Genomic DNA, 20,127 nt, shown 5'->3' on the forward strand with positions numbered 1-20,127 from the left:
TAAAATTAACACAAGAGCTTGAAATATTAAAACTTTCCAAAGTATAAATTTAACTTGGAACCTGTGAGCGTTATATAAACTCTGAAAAGGGGTTACATGTTTTTTAATCCTTTGGGAGTCGAAATGACTGATGATTTTGCTGCACAGGCTTATCTCCTTGATGGTTAGTGCATCCAACAATAAAAAGTCTTTCATTCAAAAAATAAGTCAAAGACAAACATGTTTCCTTCATGACATAAAGTATGAAATTGTTTAAAACACAGCCATAACAGGTAAATTCTCTGTAGCATGCAACAGCCTTTCATTCCTGCCAGATGAGTGGTTCCATACATGTGAAAATTAAAAATATATTTATGGTAGCATTTCCTGGCCAACAAAAGCATATAGCACCACCAGAGGTTTGGATTGCTTTTTGAAATATTATCCAAAAAGAAAAAAGAAAAATCCTTAATGTATTCCTACTTCTTAAATAAATAAAGGTCTTATTGTTGAACTGTTTTTACTTTATATTTCGATCAGTGAGTGGAGCTCCACAGTAGGGTCCCTAACACAGCTGGATCTTGTCTGCAGTGCATTGTGGGAGGGCTAGGTCATGTTCAGTAGTCAAGTGGACAAGAGCCAGAGGCCTGGGGATCATCTCAGGCTGAAGAGAGGGACTTTTGCCATTGTAAAGAGGCCAGAGTTGCCATGGCAGCAAAGTGAAACGGGATAAACAGTGGTGGCAGAGGAGAAAATCCAACCCCTACTTTTTGCCCATGACTGGTAAATTCCTGCTGTATTTCATTCAGCGTACCTGAAGCCACAGAAGAAAGTTATGTCATCCTCACACAACATCTAGCCTTCACATGTAAACCAGCTTCTTGTCATTTATAACTTTGACAACTGGTTTTAAAGTTCTTTCCTCTTTGTAGCACTCCATTAGCTGAAACAACATTCTTCTCTCTTGAAGGTTTCTTACTTATCTCCTCTTTATCTTGTCTGTCTCACTCTGCAGGTTGAAAAGCACATTCTTGACAGTGCTGCAGAAAATGACTCTTTTATGAGGTCTTTGACACTTTGTCACATCTTTTTGTGCTCCAGTTCTTTTCTCCTTCTTTTTTGAGTGCTTACAGACTGACAATCCTGTCGTCCTGTGATTAATGTTAGTGTCATCGCTGCAGGCTCTTCACCTCTCCTCACCCTGCTGTGTGAAGGTGTTTAGTGGCTGCTAAGTACTGACCGACTGCCTGGGGTGAAGGTGTACAAGAAAGCCTCCCTCTTTCCAGATAAGTGTAGCTTTCTAAGCCTCAAAGCAAATCAACACATTTCCTCTGGTTTTATCCTCGGGAAATCACAGATTTGACTGACTCTGGCTCGGCTTCAAATGCCAAAATAAGACTCATGAGCTCAAACCTTCTCAACACATTTCTGTGGCCCTTGAAACATTTACATAACAAGTTTGCTGTCCACTGCCTCACACTGATATGTAAGTCCAAAAAAGATGTCCTGGCAGGCTTCCTTGGGGTCATGCTGAACATTTCATTCTGTTAACAAGTGGAGAATAAGAGTGATAGCCACTCAACAGCCTGACCACCCAAGGTAAGGTCATGGTTTAGCCTTGCTTTCATCCAAAGCCGGGCCTCTCTCAGAGGGAACACTCACAAAAATGTATGAACTTGCACAGACCTCAGCTCGGCAAGGTGGCTTTTTTTGTTTTAAAGTGGCAGGATTAGGCTGTGGGTACATGTGTGAATGAATGAGTGCGCTTGTGTTTCTGCTTGAAAAGACAAAAAAAAGGGTACACTTTGGAAATCAATGTTTTAATCCAGCGAGAAAGCCCGAACCACATGATCCGTGTCTGTGATTCTCTCTGGAGGAAACAAAGCGTTCTGGCGTTAGACTCTGTTTGTCTGACCGAGCAGTTGAGTCGGCACAGAAGGGCGCAAGGGCAGACTGTACGATGCCAGGGGTGAACACATGCATCAGAGCAAGAAATACAGAAATTATTGGCATTTACATCAGGATTTTTCTTCACTTTTGACTGTAAAATTTGTATGTTATTCAATAAATTCTCTGTGTGGATACATTTACAGGAATATATTAAAAAATACTTTATTTTCTAATATTCTTAGAGATTACGCCATTATTGTGTGCAACAAAATGCATGAGTTGCAAAAGTACAGCTATGTCCTAAGAGAAGGGGAGTGATATAAGAGTAAAAATCCTTCTGTTACACTTGACAAACATTTTCCAACACATATAATTCAATGTGAGAAAGTGTAAACACTGAACTTGAAGCTTAATTTCAAGTCCAAGTTCATGTCCTGATATAAAATGTTTGTTTAAAAAGCACTACTGGCTGTGATTTCATGAACTCTTTACCTTAAGGGAGTTCTGCTTTCTGGAATCATTTTGATTATGCACAGAATCTCAATGACACGCCCTCGCTATCAAAAATTAATCAAGAACAGACTGCTCCTTTATTGAATAAGACACCAACAATATCAGCTAAATAGGTGTTAGATTAATGAGCATTTAAACAGCTGTTATGTAATGACACGAATGCAGCAATTAGTGTGTGGAAGTTCTTGGAGAGAATTCATATGTGGTGTTTAATTCACCAGTTCAGTAGTACCACCTACTGTATAATGTAAAGATCCAAATACTAAAATTCACAACAGTCACTTTTTATAGCAGAGCTGGCCTCGATGACTTTTTACAGCAAAAAGTAGCAGCTTTTATCAAAAGATCATGATATGTCATCAACCTCAGCAGTGTCAGTGCACAGTTAATGGTTTATTAATGGTTCAATGTACTCATGCAGTGTCAGCTGTCACCAAAGAAGATAGGAACCGTCTTTAATAGTTGCAGTGTGCAGCAAATTTAAAAGTGGGTTAAAATTTAATCCGTCTGGTTAGGTTACAGTCTCTTTGCTTGTGGAAGAATGTGATAAAACACTGATAGTGCTTCTTGGCAGAACATTACAGATGTGATAACATCTACAAATAACCGAATTAATGATTACAAATAGAACATGTTCCTTCTAAACAGGTTTAATGTGGATACACATCACATCTGTAATTTAACAGCTTAAATGAGACAGGAGGGGCTTTTTAACCCAATAACCTTGTTGAATTATGTCGGAGTCAGGATTATTTTCAGAGCAATTGTATGTACTTGAGTACAACATGCTAAACTGGGTTAAAGGGTGGCGAGATTTCATCCATGCATGCCAAGCAGACGTCTGCCAATTTCCTCTCTGATTTCTAGTCCACTATCAAATAAATGCACGGTAACCCACTTTTTTTTTAAGGTTTATTTCAAGCATTTATTTGATAGAGGAGGATAGATTTTGAAACAGGGACAAGAGCGGGGTAGAGACATGCGGTAAAGGGTCTCAGGCTGGATTCGAACCTGGGCCGTCCACGTACATGGGGCACGCCTTAAACCACTCAGTCACCTGCGCCCCCTGAGGATTATTTCTAGAGGGATGTGAGTTATTGAGGGTTAGGCATGTTAAACTAAGTTAATGGGTGGCTAGGTCGCACCCATGTATGCAGGCTTAAGTCTGCCAATGGGAGGGCCCAGGTTCAACTCCAACCCAGGTTCAAAAGCCATCTACACCTTGTGTTATCAAATATTTGACTCCTCTGTTCCATTTTTTCCTTTTCATTTCACATTAAGTTCCTGTTTCTGTGGTTAAGTTCATGTCAAAGTCTTTTATATATCCAAAGTTCCTCTCTCTCTCTTTCTTTTCAAATAAAAGCAGGTCTATATCCAATCAGGAGGTTAATTGCTCTCATTTTTAGACAGTAAAAAGTTACAAAATAAAACAGTTTGCTGTTTTCAGAATTTCTGAGATTAATTGTGATTACAAATTGTAATCCTATGAGAGCCATGTATTATTCAAATGCACAACATGTAAAATTCCTCCACCAGGGGGCTCTAAAACAAAACAATAACACAATATGACGAGCAGGGGTGGACAGGCAATCTGGCACACCAGGCATTTTGCCGGTTGGCTGATATATTTTTTGGCTGCTATGATTTGTTGTTTCCGCTTATCACCAGCCTTTTAGGGCAGGGGCAGCGGCCCATTGGTTGTTTTCTTTATGATGACAGCTGACTGGTCCAATCACGTCTCCTAATGGTCTGGAAAAATTTTGGTTGCTCTATCTTTAGCTCTACATATTAAGGAGGGCAAGGAAAAGGTGTCTACTGTTAAAGTCATATTCGGCCCATTGTCAGGGGCTCTTTCCATCCAACAATGCAAGGGCCACATTTTCTGCCCAGTCACACCCTGATGAAGAGTATTGACTGCCAACGCTACGCCCAATCTTCGCTGTTTACTTCTTGTTTTGAATTGAGGCCTCTGTTCATTAAAAACAGCACCTTATAAGGCGTATTTACTCAACAGAGAGCCAGCATTTTGTTTCCATTCAGAAATTTCTCAACCTCAGAGAGCAATGCACTGATGCTAACACTATAGCAGGGCCCATGTCCACAGGTGGTACCTGGGGGTACCAGAAGGTCAAAACAAGAGTCCATAGCAACAGAAAAATAAGCTGTTTGGCTTTGACAGAGAAGATTTGACAAATTTTTCATGGGTGCAACCCACATATTCAGCTCTGCTGCTCATCCCACAAATGCATGTTCCTTACAAATGTGGCTCAATTTTAAAGGGAAATAAACAGGCTTTCCAACAGTGTAAGATTTATTGCCAAGAAGCATTGTTACAACAAAGAAATAATGTACCAAACACAAATTTCCTTACTTTTTGCGCTAAGTTTGTAATTCAGGAGGGTCTATTTTTAAATTAATATAGATATTTCAGTGCAGAAATTCTACATAATATACCTCTAATGCTGTGTAAAAATTGGTTTCACCTGTTGATCAAAACTTTGTCTTGGTTGTGCCTCCACAAAAAACATAAGTTGAATTAACAGTGTTGATTTAATACAATCTTTTTTTAATGATTTGATTTTATTGATCTCTTATACTGCGATGTAGCAATAACTACAACAAGCAGGAAACACTAATGATTAAATGTAAGAGGAACAAGTTGTTGATGTATTTAATAACTGTGTATAAGAACGTGGAACAGCATTAACATCATTAAAGTCAGCGTGTAACCCTGAGTACACGGTGACCTTGAGAACACAGCCTTTTGACAAGAAGTGGTCAGGAGTGGGTGCAAAGTTCAATACTGACATCAAGATCTTATCATGTAATACCATAAACAGAAAACACTCTTTTACTGCCAAATTATCAGTTGTGTGATGTAATTCTACTTACGTATGTCTGACATATATGTCACATTCTCTTTTAAAGGTACACATGACGACTACTGAACAGTATATGACATTCAAAGGTTGCTCAAACATGATAAGATGCCTGTGTTATTTAAGGTGACCATATTTCCCATTACATCCATGCGTTTTACTGCCCAGATAACCAGTAAAAGGATATGTCATATCACCTCTTCCATGTAAAACTGTCCTGTAACAGCAGGTTCAGGAGTTCTGAGATGGTAAAACTTTCAATATCTGGACTGTTTTTGTTTTTGTTTTGTTTTTTTGTTTTTTTTTTTTGGGGGGGGGGGTTCTCTCAAGTCAGGGTTTATTTTCTTCTGTTCCTTCTTTTAATGTCCACTTTGTTTGGGGTTGAATCTCATTTTGGTGTGATGATTCGGGGAACGGCATGTCTTTCTAAGAGTTGGGCTATGTCTGTTATCTGTTATGCAACATCCTGAATATGCGTCATGAAACAAATGGATGGTGGTGAAAATAAACATCGAGCACTGTTCAAATATTTGGACATATTTTTGGACAATTCTGATATCTTTAGATGTTTAGGAGTACAAAGAAAGCCACAAAGAGCTTTGTTTGTCAGGCATATGTAAGGACAACCACATTCAACATGACAGTAAGCTCTCTATTTTCTGTGAAGCAGGTAAGGATGTGCGTCTAAACGCTATGTCTGAGTCTTATTTGTCCAAGAGGATTATAATTAACACCCTTGTCTGAGAGGATAATCAATCCCTTACTGTAATGTCAGCTTTTTTAGAGGATGTGCTGACCCAAGAAACCTGATTATCCATCTGGTTAATTACAGCATCTCTGATCTTGTTCATTATGTGAAACATGAGGATGTAAAAGTGAAACAAAAGAGTTTAAAAGTACTGAATGATCCTGAGAAGTTTTCATATAAGCAACAAGTTTTGACCCAAGTTTCATGCACCCTCAAAGTTACCATATTATCAGTAGAGACATACCTGTGGAAGAAGAGCAGTATGGACAGCATGGTCTGGTCAATATCACTGTTGCAGATCCCCTCATTGAGCAGGAAGCAGGGGTCCCTCACCACCGACTCCAGCGAGTCTTGCCTCATGATGTTGTTCAGCTTGTCCGTGTTCAGGTTCTGGTACATCAGCTGGTTTCGGAGCTGGCGGAAGTGGCTGACACTGGGGCTACTGGGACTCCCTGGTAGGCCTTCAGTTGGACTGCTAGACATGGAGTCATCACCACTGTTGGCCAGGTCCAGGCAGCAGCTGCAGCAGTCCAGGCCGATGGGTGAGCGGCAGTCATCATCAGACATCTCGGAAACAGGTGGATTGAAGAGGGGGTGTCCGGGGGCAGGTGTAGGAATCTCAGCAGAGACTGGATTAGAAACAAAACAGAGAGACGGGCTTGTCTTGTGTCTCCTCTTCAGGGCCAACCAGGAAGGTAGAAACAGCAGGTTGAGTTCCTCCCTTAAGAAGTTGCAGTCACGCTGGGCCACTCTGCAATCCCTGAGTTTTCTCCTCCTGTGGCTTTGCTGCGTTTAGCCTTTTGTTCAGGGTCCTCCGCTGTGCCGCTACTGTGACAGGAGACAGAGAGAACGCCCCACAAACACATGCACACAATCACGCTCCCTCAACCCGATTCAGCAGGAGTGAGCTTGAAAGAAAAACCCAGAAGCTGCTTATCACTTTTTTCTCCTGTACTTTTTTTCTTTGGTAGGTTTGTCAAGAGACAGTGGGAGGGAGCGTAAAAATAAAAAAGGGAGGAAGGGAGGGAGGCAGAGGGTGGGGAAACCCCTGTGATTGGTAAAAAGCATTGCTGGTTGCATGCACTGGGCCCTCCCCTCTTCTCTTTCAGTTCAGTCGTGCAGGCATTAGTAGAGGAAGAGAAACAGACAGAGAGCTTCAGAGCATGCTTGAAACATGTGCCGCTGCGTCAGCTCCACCCTGCCATGCTGAGGGCACAAGGAGTGGCTGAGAGAGGGAGGATGCACAGACTCACACATGATAACACATCCAACTTAATAATTTGTAAAAGACAGATGAAAGAACCTAATGCTTCCAGTAAACATGACATTTTTGAAGTTCTGAAACTAAAAAGGGTGCTTCACTGTTGCAACAGTGTGCTTTTAACCATTCATTTGCCTCTTCTAAACTATTTTTTACATCTTTAAAAATAGTGATGCATGTTTTGTTAGCAAGGTGCAATTGTGATTATACCAGACAATATTGAAATTTGCGATTTCAGTATAAAACAAAGAGTTCCTATAAAAACTATTCACCCCTTTGGATTGGACATTCACCTTGTCTTTATACAATGTCTATGTTGCTTTTGCTGTCTGCATGCTTCAGGTCAGAAAATTATTCCCCCAAGCTGTTATTTTTTTGTAGACTGAATAAGATTGTCTTCCAGGATTTCCATTTATTTTGTTGCATTCATTTTACCCTCTACCTTTACAAGCCTTCTAGGGCTGGTTGCTGAGAGGCATGCCCATGGCATGAAGCTGCCACCACCATAGATGATTTGGAGTCCATAAACATAGCGTCTTTATGGCGGCTAAGAAGCACCAATTTTGGTCTCATCAGATTTAAGAACTTTCTTCTGACCATGGAGTCTCCTGCATGCCTTTTGAACTCTAGGTGAGGTTAAGGTTGAGTTTTCTTCAACAGTACCTTTCTCTTTGCCTCCCTCCCATAAAGTTTTGGCTGGTGAAGAACCCGGGCATCAGTTGTTGTCTGGAGAGTCTCTCCCATCTCAGCTGCTGAAGCTTGTAACTCCTTCAGAGTAGTCACAGGTTTCTCAGTGGCCTCTTTCATAGTCTCCTTCTTGCACCTTAACTCAGTTAGTGAGGACGGCCTGATCTAGGCAGATTTACATGTGTGCCATATTCCTTCCATTTCTGGATGATGGATCTAACTGAACTCTGGGGGATGTTCAGTGCCTTAAAAATGTTTTTGTTTCCATCCACTGACATACTTTTCCACAATCTTTTCTCTGAGTTGCTTGGAGTGTTCTTTTGTCTTCATGGTGTAATGGTAGCCAGGAATACTGATTAACCAGTAACACAGGTGTGTTTTATGCTACGATCACTTGAGACATCTCTTTACTGCTCACAGGTGATCCCCATTTCTTTTTTTTTCTTTTTTTTTTTTTAAGATTTTCTTTTTGTGCCTTTATTTGATAGAGGAGGAAAGTGGAAAGACTTGGAAACAGGTAAGAGAGTGGGGAGAGACATGCGGTAAAGGGCCACAGGCTGGATTCAAACACAGGTCGCCTGCATATATAGTGCGCACTTTAAACCACTCACGCTCCAGGTGATCCCCATTTCACTATTTGTGAGACTACTAGTACTAAATGCCTGGACTTCTGTTGAATTAAGTCAGACAATTTACAGGTAGTGAATAGTCATGCAACCATTTAGTTTACCATATATTGTTTAATTGTCTTTACTTTGTAGAGATCTGTTTTGTAGTGATTAAATGGTTGTTTTTTTCAATTAGTGTTGTCAAAAAAGCCAAATTATATAGACCATGACTGATTTAAAACATCAATTTAAGGGTAAAAAAATCCAAGGGAGTGAATACTTTTTATAGGCACTGTAAATGGTATCATAAGTCCATTTTCTTTGTCATTGAGGAATATGCAGAGAATAATGATAGTTTTGATCAGTGTATTTCTTAACTCAAAACATGCACATATTAAGTAGCATAAAAATACAAAACCTGAAGCTTTTACAGTACTGCTTTCGAAATACATTATTTAATCAAAAAAGTCCCTTTTGAAGCTAAAGGCACTTCAACAAAGTGTAAATGCAGCGTCACTATTGTAAACTTCAAGGCCTTTTGCAGGCATTTTTGTAAACCTTTCAAGTACTAAATACAAAAATAGTTGCAGCCTTGTATGAAAAGATGTAATGCACAGCCTGACATCCTAATTGTGATTAGGTTATTTGTGCTGCACTAGTTTACATTTATACAAATATTACATTTTTTTTACCACTGTGCTTTAACACAGCTTTCTCTTATAACAAATTGCAATCAGTTCCTGCTCAAGATTTTGCCATTTTTCAGAATGCATTCCACTGAATATAAGATCAGTCTAAATTGCAGACAAAACGAAATGTATGCTCTGCATGAAGGTTAACCAATATTGGCATTTCAGGGCTAATTCTGATCATTTTTAGAAGGTTTTAAGACTGATATTATTTAATCAGTAAGAATATACTGAAATATACACAGTAGTGTTTCACACAGGTTATATCACGCTTATGCATTGAGTGTTTTAGTTATTGAATTTATTAGAAGTCTAATGGCCTGGGGGAAGAAGCTGCTCTGCAGCCTGCTAGTGTGTGCTTTTAGAGTCCCTCACCACCAAACTGCAGTCTGATTTTTTACTGCAAAACTCTTAATATTTATAAATGCTTTGTAAAACAGTACAGCTATTATTATTTTTCAGTATTTTCCTGTGAGGAAGTGAACCTTCTGGATGAGATAAAAAAAAAAAAAAGTCAAACCAAAGAGGTGCATACAGAAGTTATCCTTTCTAAAAAAAAAAAAAAAAATGTGCTCCTGCTTCTCTTTAACTTGCCAAAACTCCACTCATTATGCTTGGAAAAACACACAAAGGCTCTTTATGCGTGTGTTTGCTGCAAATCATTTTGTCACAGTCTGACCTGGTGACGACTGTGACATGCATTAAGAAATATGCACTAGTAACTAGCTTATAAAATGGTTTCATAACTGGGTTTAAACTCCTTACACTATGTTCAAATAACTCACATTTTTGTTGTGCATTGATTAGCTCTGCAACCTTGCAGGCACATCAACCCTACAAAAGCTTGTGTGTTTCTGTGTTTTCTTGCATGTCTTTGACATATCTCCTTTAGTACATATATTTCTCTAGGTGCTTTAAAAACCCTAGATTGTTGGATCATGTGAATTCACATAGTAGCCTACGATTCAGTTCTCTCCCACTGTGAGCCCCAGTACGCTGCAATCATGCATAATGGTAAAAGGACATGGATTGGCTGATAATCACTTTAATGTGCGTAATGCCAAATTGTGTTTGACAAAGTGTTTTCAATTTACATTCATATTCTATGTAATGCAATAAAGAATACACTTTCAGGTCATTGGTCATGTGCCTGCATAGGATAGAGACTGACCATGTGCTTAACACACACACTCTATCTTATCAGCCTCCCTTGTTGTTGAAGATTCAGTCAATGTCTGTATCTGTCCCCACAACAAGTCTTTATAATTAGGTAAGAGCTTGCCACGCTGTGTTCTTGTTCTCCAGACAACTGTTTCACAAGCCCTGCTAAATACCGGGACAATGTCATCACAGGCAAACAAGGCCTCCGTAGGAATGTACCGCTGAGCCCTGACCTCAACTGCTGACCAACAAGTGTACAGCATGTTGTCTGCAGATGGCAAGTTACACACAAAACAAAACAGCAACATAATTACAAAGAGCATGTCCTACTCCAAGGCATGCTGCTCTTTCTGCTGCAGTTAAAAAAAAATCACACTATGCATTGTTTGGTAGCAGTGGGATCAATTAAGCAGAGAAAATGACTGACTATTGCTTTATTGAGTGTGTAATGATGGCCTCAGGCAGTGAGCTGCTGCAGTTTGGTTTGTTGAAGAAGAGGGAGAGAGAAGTGATCGGGTAGATGCTGCTCTCTAGTGGGAGAATTTTGTAACAGTCAGTAAAGTGGAGGAAAGTAAAACCACTTTCTGCTTTACATGAAATCCCACAAAAATCTCATCATAACAGACAGTTTTCAAAGATTTTACAAGAGTGTATACTTTGTATTAAAGGTGCTTAAGGTGTAAATGTTTTTTAAGGTTTACTGTCTCAAAATCTTTCTGGTTGAAATGAGAAATAGTCGATGCTAGTAGTCTTACAGTTAGTAAAGTGGGGATCACCTGAGTGCAGAAGGTCAAGTCACTGGTTAATTAGTGTATCTAGCTAACATTACACCATGAAGACAAAAGAACACTCCAAACACCTCAGAGAAAAGGTTATTGAAAATTAAAAGTCAGGGGGTGGATACAAAATAAATTCTAGGCACTGAACATTAACCAGAGCTCAGTTAAATCTATCATCAAGAAATGGAAGGAATATGACATGTGTAAATCTGCCTAGATCAGGCCGTCCTTACAAACTGAGTGACTGTGCAAGAAGGTAACTAGTGAGAGAGGCCACCAAGACAGCTGTGACGACTCTGAAGGAGTTTACAGGCTTCAGTAGCTGAGAGGGGAGAGAACACAACAACGGTTGTGTCACGGTCAACTAGAGTTAATCAAAAGGCATGTGGGAGACTCCATGGTCAAATGGAAGAAAGTTCTTTTGTCTGATGAGATGAGACCAAATAATTTTGGCAGACACCAAACTCTGCACATCACCACAAACACACCATCCCCAGTGTGAAGCATGGCGGTAGGGGCATCATGCTGGAGGGCTTGTAAAGGTAGGTCTTGGAGGACCCCTTACTCAGTCTGCAAGAGAACTATGGACTGGGAGATTTATTTTCCAGCAAGAAAATGACCCGAAGTATTAAGCGAAAGCTACATAGAAATGGTGTAAAAACAACAAGGTGAATGTTCAAGAGTGGCCAGGTCAAAGCCCAGACCTCAGTCCAATAGACAATTTTTGGCTGGACTCGAAAAGGGTAGTTCACGCCCCTTCCCTTGACAGAGCTTGGGCAGTTTTGCAAAGAAGAACGGAGAAAAATTGCAGTGTCCAGATGTGCAAGCCTGACTGAGACCATTCACACAGACTCAGTGCTGCAAAAGCAGTCAAAGGTGCATCTACAAAATACTGACTTGAAGGGGGTGAATATTAATGCAGTCACTTATATTAAATGACTATCTTTATCATTTTTATTATTTAATTGAAGTTGCTTGGTAGTAATCTGTTTTTAACTTTTACATTAGTTTGTGTTCACTGTCTGAGAAACTCAGCGTTAGATTTTGATAGCATATATTTGATATTTGATATATTTTATTCTAGAAGTAGGTAACTAAGATATTGTTATGGAAGGTAAAGACACTTTCAGTAAATGCTGAACATGTGATTTGGGATTACTGGAAGTAGCTGTGAAACTGTAAACACTATTATCAAATATCAAGGAAAACAGCATTATTTTGACTGCTGGCCTTCTAAACATTGATTATCTAAACAAGAAAACGTAATCTATAATGGTATATACGTATGTCCAATAGAATCAAGGAAAAACCAAGAAGACATCACTGTACTGGAAGAAAGATCAAAACATCAATTCCTTATCTGTGTGTAAACACAGAGCTACCAATAATATGCAGAATGTGCAGGAATTCATGGCTGCAGATCCACAGAAAAAATCATTTAAAGGAGAAAATATGATAGTCTTTTTTTTTCTTTTTTTTTTTTTCTTTTTTTTTTTACACATTTTAAAAGAAAAAAGTGACAAACTTTGAGCTGACTGACAGAGGCCGGCTGAGGGAAAAATCATTTTGCAAAGAGCCAATTAAAGTGATTTGAGGATTATATGGATAAATAGTTCTTTGCAATGACCCCCAGCACCCCCTCCAGGGAGGACAAATCAAGTCAAAGTCAGGCATAAAACTGCTTAGTCGGAGCCAGCCTTAAGGCAGGTTTCAGCAATACGAGTTAAACTGTAACAGCTGTGGAAATGTGTCAGTAGTGTTAACTGATAAAGGCAGTAAAATCCCACTTTGACTACAGAGACTTTAGTAAACTTCAGCATTTCTCAGACAAGTGTTCAGCAGAATGAGCAGAACTAGTAAGTCAGCATTCTTACAGCTTGTTTCTCAGTTGAAGAATATCATCTAAACAACATCTTGTCAAAACCAAAGGTCAGGGTCTGACAGTATTCAGCTTCCATCATATATTACAGATAAAAAGTGCAAAACTGCAGCATAGTTTGAAATCCAGCCTGTGAAAATGTATAAACACATAATTCTAATCTTGTCTTTAAGATAATTCTGGTGAAATGTGTTATTCTTTGTGAATAAACAATGACCCCAACCACTTGAGCACTGATGTTGCTTGTCTTGGGATTTCTGTTTGCCAATGTCCTGCAATAAAATCCAAACAAAGTCTGAGATATTAAATAGTTTATTCAAAAGGACAATGGCCAAAACTGTACTGCATGGGATTAAAAAAATCATCCATGGTAAATGGATTTGGTAAGAATCTGCTACACAGACTGTCCACAGTGACCCTGTTCACATGCATCTTACTTGCAAGTACTTTTGCTGATATAAACTAACCCCAACATGCAATGTGGTCTTGTCAAGATGGATCAATTTCTGGGGTGTTTTTGAAAGCATTGATCACATTGTTTTTCGAGTGTATTTGAAAATGCACCCTGATGCCTCAGAGACAAGGACTTTACTGGAAATATAACATCAGTAGATGTTACTTTCAGGTTGACTATTGCTCAGTAGTTTGAGTCGGTCATTTAACAATCAGACACTGGATTCAATCCCCAGCTCCTGCAGTGGCATGTCGATGTGTCCTTGGGCAAGACGTTTAACCACCAATTTGCTCCCAGTGATTCGTCATGGGCATAAATGTGTAGCTCATACTGAAAGCCATCTACAGCAACCTCTGCTATGAGTGTGTGAATGTGGTGTGAATGGGTTAGGTGTGACATACGGTATAAAAGCGCTTTGAGTAGTAAAAAAAATGACTAAAAAAGTGCTACACAAGTTCAGGTCCATTTAGCATTTTCAACTCTCTTTGCATCCAGCCAATGACCTTCTCAGTCAGCAAATGAAGTATTTACTGTTGAGGTAGTGTGTCTTAGCTGCCCAATCAGATTGTTAAAGTATTCACATATTCTAAAAGCTAAAACTTTTAAATTTTGAGCTGCATCTTTATTGTAAAGCAGTAAATTATTTGCCTATGACAGCTGATGAAAAACATCTGCTCCAACATCACTGACAGAGATGCAGAGCTTTGAAGCTGCGTGATTTCAGCCTGGAGGGATTTTGTGGAGTTTTCATTTTAATTCATAAAATGAATTGAGCAGATTTAATTTTTTAAAAATCATCCTCATCCACCCTTGTTTTATGGTTATGTTTTTACAATTTTTGTCTCCAAAAATGCAGACTTGACTGAGCTAAACTTTGCCTACAGTGTGTATAAATAATTAATTTTGGGAGAATTGCCTTAAACAGACGATCTCCCACAGCTGTCTAAAGTAGGTCAGTGAAACTAGGATAGTGAATGCTTGTTTCTATTAGTGGCACATTCCTAAATTCAGTCTAAATATCACTGATAAGTTCAGTCACGCCACAACGCACGTGTCCACATTCTGATCTTATGAGCAGACAAACAAGTGATAAGAGGTTTGTTATGCTCATACTCTAACAAGTATTAAGTCTTGAATGACAGAACAAAGCTGACAAATGGACACAGTGTGATGGACACATTGAGGTGTTAAATATCACTTTTTAATTATTGTAATCACTTTTTTTTTCCAACCGAAGCCTAAATATAACAAAAATAAAAGTTTACAGAAATGAGTACAGACTCAATCTTGAGATTCTGAAGCACAATCTAATAGAGGTGGGAATCTTGAGGCACCTCACGATTCGATTCGATTACGATTCGTAGGGCTACTTTCGGGTTCTTAATAGATTACTGATGCATGTTGATGCACTTGTTTGTTTGTTGTTGTTTTTTTTTACATTTCTGTTGTTCTCACTGTGTCAAAAATAATAAAAACATTACATTTGTGCTTTTTAAAAAAAAAGAGATAAATTACATTTCCACTATCCTCTAATAGAAGATGTGTGTAAACTGGATATTTACAATGGCACTGAACCAAATGTAGCTGTGTCCTTTCCTTGTAACATATCTGAAATTACAAACATAAAAATGTCCTTTTCCGCAGATGAACTGGTATCTATCTAAATTGTGCTGTTGCACGCTGCATGTCAGAGATCCAACCTTTTGTTCCTGCTATCCCACAGTATCCGATATTCAAATTATTATTGATTATCAGACATTTATAAATCGATTCAGAATCTTCCACCTCTACATCCAAGAATTGATTTTTTTCTCCCGCCTCTCCAATCTTAAGACTCACACAGCTTTTAGCAGACCTAGACCTTATCATTTTTGTGGTTACCGTTCATAGGCTATCTCCACAATTAATAATCTGTATTATTATTCTACTTAAATTTAATTAAATACACTTATTTTTGAATGAGGTGAGGTGCTAAGGCCTTGCACTCACACTTTTTTTTAAATCTTAACTGTTTTTCATGTGAAAGTCTCCAGACATGGCAACCTTTAAGACAGATTTAACAGTTAAGATCTTATAGTGTCATCCAACCAGATGACCAACACAACATAAAACACACTCTGATTCTGTTCACCAACTTTAAGAGTCTCGAGTCTGAAAATTTAAACCTCAAACCGGTCTGAACAAGCTAATAGAGCTAGCTGTTAGCTACCAGCTACATCCACTGGGGTAGTAATTTTGGTCCAGCTCTTTCAAAGTTTGTTCGTAGTATTTTTTTACAGTACATGTTCTATAAAGTCTTGTGTTGTTGCCACAACTCACCTTTTATTATCCCTGCCATGGCTGTGATTGTTGTGCTTCCTCCTCCAGTCAGCTTTCAGCCTGATTGGCTAGCACTCCATTCCACATAACAATCTCCAGCTGGAGCAGCTCAGATCATCTTCTGAGCAGAGGAAAAAACATTCTTAACACACCACAGGAAAATGTATCAAGATATTCTTTAGACCAGTGGTTCCCAACCTTTTCCAACTCAGGGCCCACTTTTAAGTCTCAAAAATTTTTGCGGCCCACCTCCGACCCCATAAATACAAAGGCCATATAATGTGTTCTCAGAGCACTTTTTTTTTTAGTGAAGACTGAACATAAAGGACTGAAGTGAATACAGGAGAAACATGTTGGAAGCTCCACAGTCGCTAATACAGCATCTGTAACATGTTGCAACACCTTCAGTATTACAGTTTTCAAGGAGCTGTCCACACAATTTCCTCTAGATAACAACAAAAGTTCCTATCTCTCATTTGCTTGTCACACGTCTAATACTTGAAGGAAAAACAAAACAAAATAATTAAAGAATATTTGAACATATTTATTATCCTTTTAAACATAATGATTTGGCGGCCCACTTGGAATACCTTCACAGCCCACCAGGGGGCCCTGGCCCACAGGTTGGGAATCACTGCTTTAGACCCATCTGAGCCTGGCCTATGCTGACTTATTTTGGCTCAGGCTAGGACTAATGAAGCTTGGCACAGGTTCAAGCTGGAAGACTTTCACTTCCATTCATTCTTTCATTCATTAACCGCTCATTAATGCGTTTCCCTTTTCCCGCTCAGTTTTCCTGATCTGGTAATCAGCTGTTGAGGGCATCTACTTACATAAGTCAAATCATCCTGCTGCTGTCATATTTTAAAATCTTTCCTCTCTTCCTTTGTTGTTTCAGCCACCTCCATTACATCTCATCAGTGTTCAGGCTCAGCTCCTCTGTGCCATCCAGCATCCCTTCATTGCTACCTCAAGTCATCTCATCAGTGTGCAGGTTAAGCTCCTCAGAGGCCCACTCCTCAAAAGTCCACTTGTCTTCTTATCCTACTCCTTTTAATCACAACCACCAGTAACCAGACTCCACAGGGGGCATATCCTGTCCTGGCCTCACTACCCCTTCAAGTACATAAAGACATCACAGTTGAGTCAGTTTGCCAGAGTCAGTTTGCCAGAGACATTTCACATTTCCAAACCTTTCCAAATTTGTAAAATAAATATTGTTACCTCATATTAATCTCTCCTGATTAAAATAAAATGCTAGAAATCATTTTGAGTAGAATCATCATATCTTAACAGCCAACTGTGGCTAAAACCAGGAATGCAATGCTTACCGCCGGCTATTTGTTGCAGAGCAGCATTGACCAACCTTGTTAGGAGAAATTTACTTGTTACTAAAGAATTTCTTAAAGCCAGTGATTTTTTTTTTAATCTGAAAGAAAGCTAGCTAGGCGCCACGCTCCATTAGCTCTGGCCACGCCAACGCTGATCACACTAAACTGCTGCTGGCAAAGCTTTGTCTTCATCACTCCATCCTCTTCTTTTCAAGTCTAAAGCTTTTCTTGCACCCTCATATTCACTTTAATGCTGCTTAGGAGTGGAAACTAAATTTCATTGTATTTAACAAGCATCCATCTACATGGAGGTTTCTAGCACTCTGCTTCCTGGAAAAATTAAGCATGCTGCTTGGCTAACCAGGGGAGTCTCCACTGAGCAGAGCCTTTACTGCCAAGCCAAACTGTATATCTATATGCAATGAAAGGTTAAATCTATGACATCCTGACCAAAGTGTTTTATTGGAAGGTTCTGTGTTTTGTAGCATCAGTATTATATGTTTTTTAGAGTAACATTTATCCACAGGGCTGAAGGTCAATTTTTGTAGCCATTTTAAGAAAGAACACATTTAAACACATTTTCTCTGCCCTTCTTATGCACCTTGATGAAAGACTGCTTAATTACTGTAAGTCTTAGTATTTTATATGATGTCTTCTTACTCCGTCATGCCAAATGAAGGACATCATTTCCCCTGTCTTATTTGTTCCAGGAACTACATGGAGCTTTCCCAGATTCAGCCTGAAAACAACATGAGCTTGTATTCTTTGGCATAAAAAGTGAACAGGTGAGTCCACAGCTCTGATGGAGTTGTTTTTGGTTCTTTTCCCAGTACATAAATTAAAAAGTGGGTAATTAATGGTCTGTTTATTGAGTGTTTTAATGGGCCAGTTAACATGACTGAGGCAAAGCAAAGCTTACAAAGATTTGTCTGAACATGATGGATTTCTCTGTAGTATTTTTCTCCTTGTTTCCTAACTTGTGCTTTAAAACAATGTAAAAAAGTAGGGGGTTGGATCACACATGCAACGATGTATTTGTTAGGAGGAGCAAGTAGTTTAGTCAGACTTTGTGTGTGTAAAAAAAAAAAAAAAAACTTCAAATAATATGAGATAAATTACTTAAGTGAAAGTTGTTTCTTACTTTTCAGTTTTCAAGCTATAACAGCCATTAAGAATTATTCTTCCAAAAGATTCCACAAAAACTGAAGCATGCCTGGACATGGGCCTTACAGTCCCAAAAAAACCGAGAGGTGTTGAGCTACTCACAGTTGGCCTCATTCAGTGGGCCTCATTTTGTTCTTAGTTTAGAAAAAAGATCTGAGAGGGATCTAAATGCAAATGAGAGCAGCTATACCTCACCTTAACACTGGGAGTTTCATCACATACAGTTGAAACCAGAAGTTTACATACACTATATAAAAAGGCACATAAACTTTTTTTTCTCACCGTCTATCATTAAATCAGATTAAAATTTTCCTGCTTTTGGTCAATTAGGATTACCAAAATTATTTCTATTTGCTAAATTCCAGAATAATGAGAGAGATAATTTTTTAGACAATTTTTTATTATATTCTTGAGAGTCAGAAGTTTACATACATTTCATTAGTATTTGGTAGCATTGCCTTTAAACTGTATGACTTGGGTCAAATGTTTTGGATATGCTTCCACAAGCTTCTCACAATAGTTTGCAGGAATTTTAGCCCCTTCTTCCTGGCAGAACTGGTGTAACTGAGCCAAGTTTGTAGGCAGCCTTGCTCGCACATGCCTTTTCAGCTCTGCCCATAAATTTTCAATGGGATTGAGATCAGGGCTTTGTGATGGCCACTCCAAAACATTGAATTTGTTATCCTTCAGCCACTTTGTAACCAGTTTGGCAGTATGCTTAGGGTCATTGTCCATTTGGAAAACCCATTTGCGCCCAAGCTTTATCTTCCTGGCTGATGTCTTGAAATGTTGCTTCAGTATTTCCACATAATATTCTTTCCTCATGATGCCATCTATTTTGTGAAGTGCACCAGTCCCTCCTGCAGCAAAACAACCCCACAACATGATGCTGCCACCCCCATGTTTCACAGTTGGGATGGTGTTCTCAGGCTTGCAAGCCTCCCCCTTTTTTCTCCAAATGTAACGATGGTCATTATGGCCAAAAAGTTCCATTTTAGTTTCGTCAGACCACAGAACATGTCTCCAAAAATTAAGGTCTTTGTCCCTGTGTGCATTTGCAAACTGTAATCTGGCTTTTTTATGTTTCTTTTGGAGTAATGGCTTCTTCCTGGGAGAGTGGCCTTTCAGCCCATGTCGGTACAGGACTCATTTGACTGTTCATAATGACACACTCTTACCAGCTTCAGCCAGCATCTTCACAAGGTCTTTTGCTTTTGTTCTTGGGTTGAGATGGACTTTTCGAACCAAAGCACGTTTATCTCTGGGACACAGAATCCGTCTCTTTCCTGAGCGGTATGATGGCTGGACATTCCCATGGTGTTTATACTTGTGTATAATTGTTTGAACAGATGAACGTGGCACCTTCAGGCATCTGGAAATTGCACCCAAGGATGAACCAGACTTGTGCAAGTCTACAGTTCTCTTCCTGATATCTTGGCTGATTTCTTTTGATTTTCCCATGATGTTACACAAAGAAGCAGTGTGTTTCAGGTGTGCCTTAAAATACATCCACAGGTGTGCCTCTAATTAACTCAAATGTTGTCAATAAACCTATCAGAGGCTTCCAAAGACATGACATCATCATCAGGGCTTTTCCAAATTGTTTAAAGGCATAGTAATCTTAGTGTATGTAAACTTCTGACTCTCAAGTAAATAATAAAAAATTGTCTAAAAAATGATCTCTCTCATTATTCTGGCATTTAGCAAATAGAAATAATTTTGGTAATCCTAATTGACCAAATGCAGGAAAAGTTTAATCTGATTTAATGTTAGACAGTGAGAAAAA

General features: G+C 39.0%; 1 protein-coding gene across 1 annotated transcript in view; it reads right to left on the minus strand.

Moving 5' to 3' along the window:
• The window catches only part of tsc22d3 (TSC22 domain family, member 3), a 55,726-nt gene extending 48,755 nt beyond the window's left edge, over positions 1–6,971 (minus strand). Inside the window, exon 1 of the mRNA XM_041797352.1 lies at positions 6,254–6,971. Within this exon, the coding sequence (XP_041653286.1) occupies positions 6,254–6,576 (323 nt within the window). The 5' untranslated portion in view covers positions 6,577–6,971. The remainder of the gene's footprint in view (positions 1–6,253) is intronic.
• Positions 6,972–20,127: the final 13,156 nt, after the last annotated feature.

This window comes from Cheilinus undulatus, linkage group 10 (assembly GCF_018320785.1).
Source record: "Cheilinus undulatus linkage group 10, ASM1832078v1, whole genome shotgun sequence".
NCBI classification, from domain to species: Eukaryota; Metazoa; Chordata; class Actinopteri; order Labriformes; family Labridae; genus Cheilinus; species Cheilinus undulatus.